This window comes from Rhinolophus ferrumequinum, chromosome 21 (assembly GCF_004115265.2).
Source record: "Rhinolophus ferrumequinum isolate MPI-CBG mRhiFer1 chromosome 21, mRhiFer1_v1.p, whole genome shotgun sequence".
In the NCBI taxonomy this organism is placed as follows: domain Eukaryota; kingdom Metazoa; phylum Chordata; class Mammalia; order Chiroptera; family Rhinolophidae; genus Rhinolophus; species Rhinolophus ferrumequinum.
Window position 1 is genome coordinate 42,042,517 of NC_046304.1, and position 14,620 is coordinate 42,057,136.

Genomic DNA, 14,620 nt, shown 5'->3' on the forward strand with positions numbered 1-14,620 from the left:
CCTACCCCCCCACTCTGCTCATTTTAGAAGTCTGTTTTGCTCTGCAGTCTGCCTGCATATTAACTTTTATTTCTACTGTTCTCTGAATACCAAACAGGAAGGAAAGACACTCAGACGAGAAAAGAAGGCATATTTAAAGGAACTAGCTAGAAGACAGAGGGTATTCAGACAATAGTTACCCACAAAGTCAAATATCAGATGAAGGGAATGGGGTGAGGAGAGGGAGTGAACAACAGAAGTGATCCAATGATAGTCACTGAACTTTACCTCAGCTGACACATTTCAAGCTTTTTTCACTGCCGTCTCCCACATCTGCCCTCCTACAATTATTCAGAACTCTATCCAGGGACCCGGAAGTTTACTCTGCCAGTTGGAGGGAAGATGTCTGAATTTGGTCCTACTGGTAGGGAGTTAAATGAGGACCACCTTCCCCGATTCCTCCTCCTTTTCAATAGCTATTGACCATCAAATAGCAGCCTACTTACTTTTGGTGCCCATTTCGAAAGTATGATTTGTATTCATAAATATATTCTATAATTTCTAGTAGTGGGTAAGACATTTTCTAAATAACATGAATAAATAGAATTGTTAAAAAACAGCTTTATTAACCTATAATTCACATACCATACAATACACCCATTTAAATTGTTCGATTCAGTGTTTTTTAGTATATTCACAGAGTTGTACAGCAATCACCATAATCTAATGTTAAACATTTTCATCCCTCCTGAAAGAAATCCTATGCCCCTTAGCCAGTCAGTCCCATTCTCCCCTTCATTCCCTACCTCCACCCCTAGGTAACCACTGGTTTATTTTTTGCCTCTATAAAGTCTGTATTCTGGGCAATTCATATAAATAGAATCATACAATGTATGGTCTTTTCTAACTGGCTTATTTGAGTGAGTGTAATAATTTTAAGGGTTATCCTTATTGTAGCATATACAACTATCGCATTTGTTTTTATTGTCAAATAATAGTCAGTTGTATGGATGGATATACCACATTTTAAACATTTATCGGTTGATGGACATTTAGGTTGTTTCTACTTCTGGGCTATTATGAATCTTGCTTCTTTGAACATTTGTACACAAGTTTTTTGTTGACACGTTTTTATTTCTCTTGGGCACATTCCTAGAAGTAGAATTGCTGGATCATAGAACAAATGGAATTTAATCGATCTTCCTTTAGTTCAGAGTTTTATGATTATCTGATGCAAACATCTCATCTTTTTAATACAGATGTGGATGCCAACAGAGAGCTGCCACTCACACAGCCAACTTCAGCCCACTCGTCCATCACCAGTGGAAGCTGTCCAGGAACTCCAGAAATGCGCAGGCGGCAGGAGGAGGCTATGCGGAGACTAGCCTCACAGGTACATAGCATTCCCAGGTTGCGGGCATGCTAGTTCCATTTGGACATCAAGGGGCAAAGGTAGGGAGACCCTTGGCAAAGAGAACACAAATATGTACAGGTATACCGTGAGAACATGGACAAAAGTTTCTGGAAAAAGACTTTATTATGATGGAACCAGAACCTTAGAGTGGGAAAATCCCTTAGAAATAATCAAACTTCTATAATGAATAGATAAGGAAGTTGAGACTCAAAGAAGTTACATGGTTTACCCAAGTTCACAGTGTAAGTAAGCAGTAGTTAATTCCTTGTGCAAAACTCGTCTTGCTGTTATACCATCCGTAATATTTTTTATGTGTTTGGGTTTTAAATTTGTATTTTTATCAAAGTAATGTACATACATAGTTTAGAAAATCAAATAAAGCTCAGACTTACAATAAAAACCTGCAGTTCCCTTCCCCCCTCTCAGCCCACCCTCTTCCCAAAGATAGCCACTTTCACCTCTTAGGGCTGTTTCTCTGATCTTCACCTCCATATTTCTAGTTAATATTCATATATGTACTTCTGTAACTTTTCTTAATAGTTTTATACATTATCCATTGCTAATTATTATGGATGATGAGAATTTTACCTCTTTTCTTTCCTTCCTCCTCCATCTCAATACAGTTATATCATGATTTTTGTCTGAATCCATATTTTTAGTATTACTACTATGTAAATATGGTTCACTGTGGAACCAAGGATAACAATTTCCTTCTGAAGCAATTTTGTTTTTCCTGGATTTATGAAATGCCTCATTTTAAAATTTGCTTATTTTTCTTCACACCTAAGGTTAAATTACACCATAACACTTAATAGCCTGGTTAGAATACCTCTCAGTACAATTTTCTACATCAGTTACATGTTTTTTACTCTGGAGACATCCATCCTAGAGCCCTTCATTGAGCTCAGTCTGGACCCAAAGATGCTCTTGCAGCTTACCACCTAGTTATTACCTTTGAAATTCTTATTAGCTCTGCGTTGGATCCCATGTCATCTTTTTTCTTGGTTTTATTCCTCTTTTGGGTGGAGTACACGCTCCAGTAGTTTCCTAAGAACGAATGCATGGAAGGTTAAGTTTTTTGAGATTTAATGTTTCGAAAAGCATATTTATTCAATTCTCATACTTGGCTATTTGTTTGACATAGTATATAATTCTAGGTTAAAAATTATTTCCCCTCAGAATTTTGAAGGCATGACTCAATTGTCTTGAGCTTCCAGTATTGCTATTAAATAATATGGTACTGTTCTTATTCCTAATCCTTTATAAATACCTTTCCTCTTTCCTTTTTCTCTTTCTTAGTATCCTCTTTTTATCACTATTGCTCTTGGGTCTTTTTTTTTCTTTTTTCTTTTCATTTATTCTGTTGGTACCTAGTGAGACCTGGAGATATTCTTTGATTCAAGGAAATGCTTTAGTGTTGTTTAGTGATAGTTTCCTCACCACCATTTCCTCTGTTCTCTTATTCAACAACTCCTTTTAATCAAAAATTAGATTTAGAAAAAATTAGAAAACCGTTTTCTTAACTTTTCTCTCCTATTTCCTATACTTTCGCTTTTCTGTTTTGGTTTTTGATCCACCAGTAAGAGATTTCCTCAACATTACCTTCCAATCCTTTCACAAAAACATGTTTTGGCTATCGTGGTTTTAATTTCTAATAGCTCTTTCTTTTTCCCCAGTTGTTCCCTTCTTTTTTATAGCATCCTATTCTTGTTTTTTGGATGATACCTTCTCTTACCTCTTCCTTAATAATTAGGCACTGAAAAACTGATTGGAAGCTGTTGTGTATAGAGATCATAACTAGAGAGCATTAAGATGACACACCAACCTTTATCGGAAATACCCCAACATCAGTGTCCATTAGTTTTCTGTCTGTTTGTTTTCTCTTGTGCTGTTCATCTCTAGCAAAGAATCAATCCATCATTCTCCTCCCTGGAGAGTATATATCCTTAGTGCCTGCATTCTGGAGCTAGGCAGGGGCAGAGGGATGGAGTTTTACCGTTCATTATGGAGACGTTTACTTCAGCCCCTTCTTTCAGTCCCGCACCTGATTTCTGCCTGCTCTGTGTCTGGTGTCCCTACGTATAGATGTTCTCTGATGTAGTTTCTTTAGTGAGTAGAATTCTCTTTCCTGTGGGTGCTGGGGAAGGTAATCACCTGCTGGGCAGTGTGGGGATGGATACTTGGGGGATCTAACTTCTCCTTATATAAACTGCAAATCATTTCTGTGTTTTCAACTCCCTTCTTCACCTTCACTTCCACAGTACCTGGTGCTTCTAACTCCTATGCTTTTCTGTGGTTTTACAGATGGTTTGGCTTAACTCTTGTTGTTATTACACACACACAACCTTTTCCCCTTACCCCACAGCCATTGGTTTCACCTTCTATCTGTTAAGTCACTATGAATCCTACATACACTTTCCATCTTTATATATTATAATCTACGATTATAGATATGCTTATCGAGTTTGCATTTCTGTTTCTTATTCTCCTTATTTTTGAGGATTTTCAAGAGAAGAACAGAATGTAAAATGTCTATCTCCGGTATTTAAAGAAGTCTCTTGTCACGGTTAATTAGTAATGAGGAATAGAGAGTCATCTGCAATATCATAAGGTTCTAATAAAATCTGGTCTAGCTCGGAGCCAGAAACAGCATGTTTCCTCCAACTGCATTTTTAATTATTCCCACTTATTGGTACACATCCATTTATAACCGGACTTCTGAAAACCATCTAGGATTTCCCTCATCTTCATTGCTAATTCAGTGCAACTTAAAAGACATCTCTGTTTTTTTCTAAATATTCTGTATGAACTGGCTTCAGCCTCTTCTTTAGAACAATCAGAATAAATATTGTCTTAGAAATACACAAATACTGAAGAGGTTCCATCCTCACAGTTATTCATTTATTAATTTAGAATGTGTCTTTGGAACGCTTATAATACAAGACTGAAGAAGCACTGAACAAAACAGATACAGTCCCTGCTGTTATGTAGCCCACATGGTCACGGTGGGAGAAAAGCAATAAACAGACAAATATATAATATGTCAGATGGTGATGAGTGCTAAAAAGAGCTCGGAGAATTAAGTCTCCCCACGTTGTCACTCATTAGTCTCTCTCTCATCAAGAGAAAAAGGCTCAAGATGTTTATGTTCAATATTTGGAAAATGTTAAATATTGTTAGTAGGAAATCAGTGACTATACTTTCTTGAAAAGTGATCACATTTTAAATTCCATGATTGTCTTTCTTAAGCAAAATAGAAATAAATCTTTTTTGATCTAGAGAGGGGATTTTTAAAATGTATATTAAACATTGTATAAGAAATGGCCCCTTAGATTTAAATTGATATTTACATTCAGTGTTTGGAAAATGTTAAGTATTGTAAGTAGGAAATTAGTGATTATTTATATTTACTCAAGGAACATACTACAAATTTCATGATTATTTTTTCCTTAAGCAAAATACATAAATGCACCTGTTTGCACATAGAGATGGGATTTTTAAGTTTATAATAAGCATTGCACAAGAAATGGCCCCTTAGATTAAAACTGAATATTACCCCAGTAATTGTGTCACATGTTACAGTTCAAGTACACAATTTTGTGCTGTAGAAGCATAGAGCAGAAGCCAACAATTTTGCTTCTCATCTATAACAAGCCAGTAAGCAGAACTTTTCAATAAGATTTTTCAAATGTTAGTATTTTGATGAAGTAAGATAATAGATGAAAATTAAAAGTGTCCTTGAAAAACCTCTTGATTTGATGATAGACAGAATCTTTAGTGTCAATTCTTGTATATCAGTTGTTATCATTGGTATTTTGTAGTATTCTTGCTGCTGCTTGTGCTGCTGCTTAATTGAGAACACTGACGAGTGTTTGCCCCAACTTTAGAACAATTTTATTTATTGAAGAAAACTTTCCACTGGAAGTAACAGATTTTGCTAGGTTGACATCTCTTAAATATATTTCCAGTTAATATTATACATTTCTTCTGATGTATAATCGCAGTAGAGGGCCACAGAGTCATGTGAATTTAACTACAATAACTATAGCTTTTCCAGGTTTCAGTCTGTTACTACCAAATGGTCATACATGCAGAATTCATCAGAGAAGGAGAAGCTCGCTTCCATTTACTGAGGGCTCAACGTGTTTGGTGCTCAGTGCTATTTATGTTATGTTTGTTATTTCATTTCTTCATTCCTACCTTAACCCTGTGAGGTGGTCCCCATATCATCCCCATTTTACAGATGAGGAAACTGTGCTTCAGTAATAATTCATTTTTACAAGGTCACACTATTAGTAAATGGCAAAGCTAGGATTCAAAGCCAGTGTCCACCCCCATGAGGTGAGTTCTATTACTCTCTCCCATTTTGCAGATAAGGAAACAGAGGCTCTGAGGTTAAATAACTTGCTGAGATAACTAGTACATGACTGAACCGAGACTTAAGTGGAGGCAGGTAGACCAGAGCCCATGCTTTTTGAACCACTATATTGTGCTGCCTCTCTAGTAGGACAGAAAGGATTTTTGTTCAGAGTTTTTTGAAAATCTATTAGTAATTGAATGTCGCTTTAAAGCAAGAAAATTACAACAAAGGAGTACCTTTCAATCATTTTGCTGACCTAAAATTCTTTTTTAAAAAGATTTTATGCAACTCACATAGTTACAAAATTTTTTCTTCTGATGAGAACTTTTAAGATCTACTCTCTCAGCCACTTACAAATATTAATGTATTACTAACTGTACTCACCATGCTATTCACTATATCCTCAGAACTCATTTATCTTACGAGGGAAAGTTTGTACCTTTTGACCACCTTCACTCATTTCCCTCACCCATTACTCCCTGCCTCTGGCACTGACCAATCTGTTCTCTGGTTCTGTGGGGCTTTTTGGGGTTTTTTTGTGTTTTTTTTTTAGATTCCACATATAAGTGAGATCATACAGAATTTGTCTTTCTCTGACTTATTTTGCTTGGCATAATGCCCTCCATTCATCTTGTCACATGTGGCAGGTTTTCTTCTTTTTATGGGTGAATAATATTCCAGTATGTATACTTGCCCCATTTTCTTAATCCATTCATCCATTGGTGTTTCCATGTCTTAGCTATTATAAATAATGATGCAGTGAACATGAGGCTGCAGATATCTCTTCGAGATAGGATTTCCTTTTTCTGAGAAATAGAGTTGCTAGATATTATGGTAATTCAATTTTTAATTTTTTGAAGAACCTCCATCTATTATTATCACGTAATTGGCTCTCCTGCTAGACTGTGAAGGGCATACAGGTGATTATATGTCTGTATATGCTGAAAGTTCAATTGATATTTACTGAATGAATATAAATGTCAATATTTTCTATTAGGACATCTTGGGGCATTCAACTGAGTGATTTTCATAATAATGGTTCCCAACCAACTTATTATGTCAAATTAGAATCAGATTCATGTGCACAGAAATAAATCTTGATAGAAAGTGTGAAATTCCACCAGTCTCTGAGATAGGGTTTCATAAACTATGAATTACATGCGCATGGGCTATTATACTGTTATCATACCAGACCTACTTCTCTAGGAATTTCAGATGAACTAAATATAATGGTCACTTTTTCTTAAAATTTGTATTTGGTATTAGCCCTAACCTCCTTGGTAATCAGTGATCTATAATTGATTCGTAATAACAATCTATGGGATATAGCTATTTAGGTCTAGCGTTATAACAAAGCTAAACATTACCAAGTTCTGTTATAGCTAAATAAATGATAGGGGTCTATCAGACCTGGAAGCATACTATAAAACCTTTATAGTCAAAAAAGTGTGCTACTGGTACATGAGTAGACTAACAGGACAGTGGAATAGAATAGAAGTTCAGAATTAGACCCAAATACCTATGGATATTTAGTTATGACAAAAGCAGCATCTCAGAGCACTAGGGTAAAGATGGACTTTTTAATTAAATGGCGCTGGGACAACTAAGTAGCCATAAGGATAAAATTAATCCATATCTCACACCATGAACAAGAATAAACTAAATGGATTAGGTATCTAAGTATAAAAAATGAAACCAGACAAATAATAGACGAAAATATGAATGAGTAACTTCCTCTTTCCTTGGTGAAGAAAAAGGCTTTCTAACTAAGATCTAAGAATAGAGGAATAGAGAAGGAAAAATTGATAAATTTAACTATATTTTTAAAAAAATGTTCCCTAACAACAACCAAAAAAGTCCAAATAAAACTAAAAAATGAGAGAAAATATTTACAACATATACCACAGATCCCTTATATCTATAGAATTGAACAAAGGGCCAAAACACGATAGAAAAAAATGGGGGGGAAAATAACAGACAATTTATTAAAAAAGAGATTAAAATGGTACTCAGACATTTGGAAAAACATGTTTAAACTGACTTATAATTAGAGAAATGCAAACGAAAACTCTGAGGTATCATTTTCACCTGTCAGACTGGAAAAAGCTTTATAAATGTACATTCTATTGATGCAGCTGTTAGAAAACAGACACCCTCATACAGGTGAGAATGAAAATTGGTACAACCCCTCTGGAAGGAAATTGGGTAATGCCTAACAAAACTTTATATACACTCACCTTTTGACCCAGCATCCCGTTTTTAGAAATCTGCCCTGAAGATACACCTCAAATGATACAAAAATATGTACCCACAAGGTTATTCATTGCAGTTGTGTTTATAATTGCAAAATATTGGAAACAATCTAAATGCTTACATATAGAGAGAAGCTAAATAAACTATTATACATCCACTTGGAGTACTATGCAGCTATAAAAAGAAGAATGAAGAAGATCTTTGTGATTTTTCAAGATGTGTTCTTACCTGGGGAGGAAAGTGCAAGAGAATATCTATGGGATGCTAACTTTCATGGAAGAAAGGAATTGATATAAAAAAATGCACATGTATCTGCTTATTTGTACAAAAGAAATATAGGAAGGATAAACCATAGAGAAAAGTGATTGGTTAACTAAAGCAGATGGATGGGAAAGGAGTGGAAAGAAGTGGATGATGGGAATGGTGTACAGGAATGAAGAGGGACTGACACTTCTTTAAATATATCTTTTTGTATAGCTTTGACTCAGAAACATACTAATGTTTCACAGACCCCAACATTAGTTAAAACCAACCAGTATATGTGGGAAACCCAAAATGGAATGCAAACACTCGCAAATGAACCTAACTGTAATGCAAATAAATAACATAGCCACACTGAAGAAGGCAGATAAATAAAAAGCTAAGTTAAGTTTGGAAAACAGTATCTTGACTGAATACCATAAGACTAAAGAAAAGAAATAAAAAGAAATGTACATAAATGCTGTAATCTAGTTAATAAATGTGTTTCTTACTTGGGTATGTGTTACCAATTCTGAAAATCCTTCATGTATATCCTGGAATTGAATGAATAAGTAAATAAATTGTAAATAACAAGGCCTGGTTTCTTATTGTTGGAGAAAGAAGTTACAAATGAGGAAACAGACATCTAAAATGAGCCAGGTGTTACTGGATGGAAATTTGAGGAATCGGTATATACCCATAGTTTTATATACATATATATATAACTGGGTATATTTAAAACTATATATATATATATATATATATATATATATATTCATATATATATAAATAAATGTATCGATCGATATGGATATATAGAGAGATAAATACAGAAATATAGATGGATGTTTATGTGTGAATCAGTATACGCGTATATACATGCATTTCCTAGCTCTGTCCACTGAGAGGACTCAAAAGCAATGACACTGAAATAGCATTAAGCATACCTACGGCTCAGGTCTTGTTTTCTAAACACCATTCTCCAATAAACAAAACCAAGGCTCTGGAGAAGTGAAAATGCTACGTCTGGGGCAGGGTTAATACAAGACAAGCCTGGGACATCTTGTGGTTCCAGAAAGCAAGAAAGTGCTTTAAAAAAAAAGAAAAGATGGGGAGCTTCTTGAAAGAACACAGATGCCAACCTGAAGGAGCTCATAATGACCAAAGTTGGAACGAATTGAACAACAAAATAAATATGGTATTGGATTATAACCAATGGAATAAAATATATCCGTCTTTATTAAATCAGTCAAATAAATAAATGAGGAAGAAGGGACAGCTCTTTCCTCCGGTAGAATTCCAGTTAATGTAGAAGTAAAAAGGGAAATAGGAAATCATTATTAGGCCAACAGCACGGTAATGCTTGGTGCCGACCAGATCCACTAACGGGTACGAAGATAAGTGGGCAGCTGTTGGAGGAGAAACAGGACATGCACTGCCTCAAAGTCTCTACCCCAAGATATTAACTACAAGGGGAAAAATAGTAAATTGACAGGAGAAAAACCTGGCAGAAACCTTAACCTGAATGAAAGGATCACCAGTAACAGGACATGTGAATGTCATGAGCCCTATGATATGATCCACTGAGAAGGACACAACATTGTTTTTGTGGTATTCTTGCCAAAAAATTTCAGTTGAATTATGAGGAAAACAGATAAATCCAAAATGATGGGCACTTGACAAAATGATCAGTACTCTTCGAAAGTGTCAGGGTCCTAAGAGACAAAGACTGAGGAGTTTTTACGGACTACAGGAATCTAAGGAGAAATAATAACTAAATGCAATATGGGGTCCTGGATGGAATCCTGGAGCAGAAAAAGCACACCTGTGGACAACTGACAAAATCTGAATAATGCCTTTAGTTCATAACATTGTGCCAATGTTATTTCCCAGTTTTGATAATTATGCTTTGGTTATATAAGATGTTAATAATAAAGGACGCTGGGTGAGGGATATACGGAATCTCTGTGTACTACTTTTGCAACATTTCTGTAGATCTAAAATTAGTTCAAAATAAAAAGTTAAAGAAAAAAATCCTACTGCTAAGAAAAGGGGGCGTTGTAGAGCTCCAAGCTGGAAAACTGAGGCAGAAGCCAAGTCTGGGAGCTGTTCTTAGCTTCCAGTCCCAGGGTAAGGATTAGAGTCAGAGCTGAGGAACAGGAGAAAAGAAAGAGAAAGTGGTTGTTTAGTCTGAGCCTCCAGGTTTCTAGAAATACTAAAAGCCAAACTAGTGTTGGAAGGGATGTGCTGAGTAGGAAGTCCGTCAGGTGGTGATGAGGGAGTTCGAGGAGTATGAAAAGGAGGAGGCATGGAGTATGGGATGTGAGAGCAGACCTGAGCGAAGGGTAACTGCAACATTAGAATTTAACTGATGCAAATGCCAATCATTGTGCAAATTAAATTTTTGTGTCCAGATGAATTCCAGATATTCAAAGCTGCCTTTTTTTTTTTATGTGAGATTAGCTTAATGCTGTCACAGATTATTCATTTGAAATAGAAAATGGTCTTTGGAGAGTGAAGGGAAGGCCCGAGACTTTTAACATGAGCTTGACAGATTTGCTGCTACTCAATCATTTGATTAGAGACTTTGAGGAGGATTATGCTTAGTTTTATTGTGTACGGCAATAAATCAGAAGCTTTTTATACCCCAACCTAGACTGACCTCCAGTCTTTTCTTTTGTCTGTATATCCTACAAATCTCCCCTTTTCTTTCTTCCCTCATAGCAGTAATCTAAAATTTACTCACTGTCTTCTTCAAAGAATTAATATGATTCTGGTCATATCAGATACATTTTGGATAGAATTGTTTTAATAACTAATATTGTATACCAACTATACTTAAATAATTTTTTTTAAGTTTAAGGATTTAACATAAGAAAAACTTGAGATGGAAAAAATTAGTAATATAAGAAAGATAGCTGAAAATGAAATTTCAACCGGTCTTTGTGAGAAACAAGAATTCACCAAGGAGAAAGGTTTTACGTGCTGATTTATTGAGGATGGACTAATTCTGAACCATTTTCAGGAAGTTGGAATAATAGTGACTGAGTATGAGTAGCCATGATGACTTCCTCAAAGCTATCGGGGTGATCTAATATCCATCACTGAACACTGGTACAATGAGAGACTGAAGAAAAAAACTACATTCTCAGACTTGTTTCCTATTTATATACGTAGGAAAAGTTTTAGATAACATCAGTAGACAATTTGCAGGAAGTACCAAATGTTTTCGACAGATTGTATGTACGTAAAAATACTACGTAACTACTTTGAAAGGTCTAGTAAATAACCTATTTTGAGCCACAGTGCAACTTTCATGAAGGTGTTGAATGATTTTTCAGCCTGATTCTGCAAAGGAATTGAGACTTTATGTTTGGAATACCAAAGAAATATTTAAAATTAAAAGGAAAGTAGTCACAAAAGAGGCAACTTTTGCAATGTTATCTAACCTTTGTTAACTAAAACCTCATTCAGCCAAGAACATAGATGATTTTTAACGAAATCAGTAAAAGAACCCTCTTCCTAAATTTCAGAATTTTTATCTTTAAACTTAATCCCATTACTTTAGGTAAAGGGTAAATTACAGCTGATTTGCTCAGCTGTGTTTCACTTTGAAATGTAGAATCAATTGAAGTAAAATGTGATGAAAGTTCATATTGATTCAGAGGTTTGCTGTTTGCCTTTTATAAAGTGGAGATTTGTATCCATGTGTGGACATAACCACTGACATTTGCTGTTCATTGAGAGGACAGGTCAATTGCTGCCAAGTTTTCTCTTTGGGTTCTTTATGTCGTGCTTAAGATAGGTAATAAAACAATGACCAATCTATCTAAAGAAAAAGAGTGGAATTTTTTTACTACAACTTTACATTTCCAGTTCCATATTTTGTTCAGATATTGCTTCACTCACAAGCAATTCCTATCGTCAGCTTTATATGTGTAGTAACATTTCCTCTATTGTTCAGTTTTTTATGCTTAATGACAAGGATTTCAGGTATTTTTTTTTAAGTGACATTTCCAGAATTTGTTAAAGAGCTAGGATGACCATACCTACAGATTAAGAGTCTGTTCAAAGCAGAACACTTTAGTCACTGACTGCTCTCTGAGAGAGAATTGAAAGGCTGGAGTCCCAGTAATTTATGAATGCTCCTAGGGAAGATATCAGATACCTAGAGGCACAAAGTCAGTAGCTGAAAAAGAAGAGCCCGCAGAACCTTGATGATGACAATGAGGCTGGCGGAGAGGAAGAGGCTGTGATGGGCAAAGCTGACATTCTACGCTCATCCTATGTGCTGAGGATTGAGCCACGAGTTTTCCATACATTCAGGCTGAATCTCCCCTGCCAATTTCATGGTATCTATACAATCCCATCACTTTTGTGGGTACTCCTGAGCTAACAGAGTGGTCTAAATTAAAATCACCCTCTGCACTTGCCCTTGAGGCAAAGAGTGAGCTCCATGCAAATTCAAACAGAAAACCAGAGCTTCAGACTCCATGTTCCAGCCAGACAGCCCAGACCCTGGATGATAAGACTTATACATTTTCTAAGTTCTTTGAATTTAAGACCTGCATCTAACAAAAATCTCACTCCTTTTCTTCTTCCTATTAACTAATTTTGATTCTTTTCTCTTGAGGTGCTCAGAAAATACTTGATAATTCTTAAATCTGAGTTATTTTTTTATAAGGTGGTTCATAATACAACTATAATTTTAAAAAGTGATGACATAAGCATATGTGTTTGTTGAGACTAACATGGTTTGTCTCTGATTATTTTATTCCTAATGCTTAGTTACTAGATCAGACTCTTTCCTATACTGCTCCATGCTGAATAAATATTAGGTTAATGTAAATACTTATTCTCAGGCTTCCTATTTTTTATAATCCAGAGGGAAAACAATTTGTATTTATAAATTTTAATTGTGAACGATATCATATATATATATATATATATATATACACACACAATAGAAATATTGTATCAAATTTCTGATCTTAGATAAATCAGGCATTTTCCGAGTTAGCAGCTTTCAGTTTTACTTGAAGAAGTTGAGGAATGAGGAGACGGAAGACCGTGTTAGAGAATGATCATGTAATAACCATGGCTATCGTTTTTGCTACTGATAAACCTGTCTGCATTCTTATCTTTCTTTTCTAGGTGGTTGCCTATCACTATTGCCAAGCAGATAATGCCTACACCTGCCTGGTGCCAGAATTTGTCCACAACGTGGCTGCCCTGCTCTGTCGCTCACCTCAGCTGGCAGCCTATCGGGAGCAGCTTCTTCGGGAGCCTCACCTGCAGAGCATGCTGAGCCTTCGGTCCTGTGTGCAAGACCCCATGGCCTCCTTCCGGAGGGGCGTCCTGGAGCCCCTGGAGAGTCTCCACAAAGGTACAGATGAGGTGCAAAGAAGGAGAAAGGTGGAGGCTTTGGATTGTTCACCTGAGGCATGTTAGAGAAATGATTGTTTTTTTCATCAGATTGCCAAAACTAAATGTTCCATAGCTGATGTCCTACAGGATACAGTCAACAGATAAAGAGTTTTACTTGAAAAAGTAGAATTTCCTACAGGAACTGCTACTTCCTCCTTTCTTTATAAAAATTCTCATTCTCATTTGCAAATACAATGCATTTTTCTTTTACCGAAGACCGTAAATCTTTCAGTCCTTCTGTGGAGTTCAAATAAATCAGTAAATCCATGGCTCCAATTCAGTGTTACGGAGTTTCTGTGGTTAGAAACCTCCTCAGTCTTGATGTTTAGTGTTTTTTATTACTCTGCAGTTCAGGTAAAATTAAATTACATCCATAGGTGCACAACTCTGTGTATATACTAAAAATCCCTTGTCCACTGAAAGGCATAAAAATATTTTTTTAAGTGGGGAAAGAAATGAAGTGGAATCCTTCTCCCTCATGCTTGTGCCTTTTCTCTCCCTTTCCTCAGCAATTCTGGTACTGGCTGTGGCCGAAGTGCAGCCATCCCCTTCTTCACTTCTCTCTGCCCTGTCCCCTTAACAATGTTCTGCCAGTGCTGGAAGCCAAAAAAAAATATTTAAGTAAGCGTGAGATTCCTGAGCAATCCTGTGGATCCCTGGGAGACTTGTTTACCTTTCTCGAGGATTTCAGAGATACTCATAAGAACAAGTGATTATGACTTCCCTTCTCCTGGCCACCACCTCCAGTTAGTTCAGCCTTTGTGCTGGTTATTCAGATATCACAGTTTCTCTTCTCAACTCTCATGACCTCTGTCTATACCTCTACTACCTAACAGCTTTACCATACCCTAAACTTTTTTAAATCCTGGAATTTCTCCACAAATATTTTTAAGCGTATTTTCTGTACATTGAAGTTCCTCATCCACCAGTATGAAATGAAAGGAGAT

General features: G+C 36.0%; 1 protein-coding gene across 11 annotated transcripts in view; it reads left to right on the forward strand.

The window, feature by feature from the left end:
- TANC2 (tetratricopeptide repeat, ankyrin repeat and coiled-coil containing 2) overlaps positions 1-14,620 on the forward strand; it is a 283,842-nt gene that overhangs the window by 202,344 nt on the left and 66,878 nt on the right. For all 11 annotated transcript variants that reach the window (XR_004421261.1, XM_033089675.1, XM_033089678.1 and 8 more), the window contains 2 exons: positions 1,239-1,372; positions 13,401-13,632. Coding sequence is in view for 10 of the 11 variants with exons in the window: in XM_033089675.1 (XP_032945566.1) it covers positions 1,239-1,372; positions 13,401-13,632 (366 nt within the window). In the remaining variant the exon portion in view is untranslated. The remainder of the gene's footprint in view (positions 1-1,238; positions 1,373-13,400; positions 13,633-14,620) is intronic.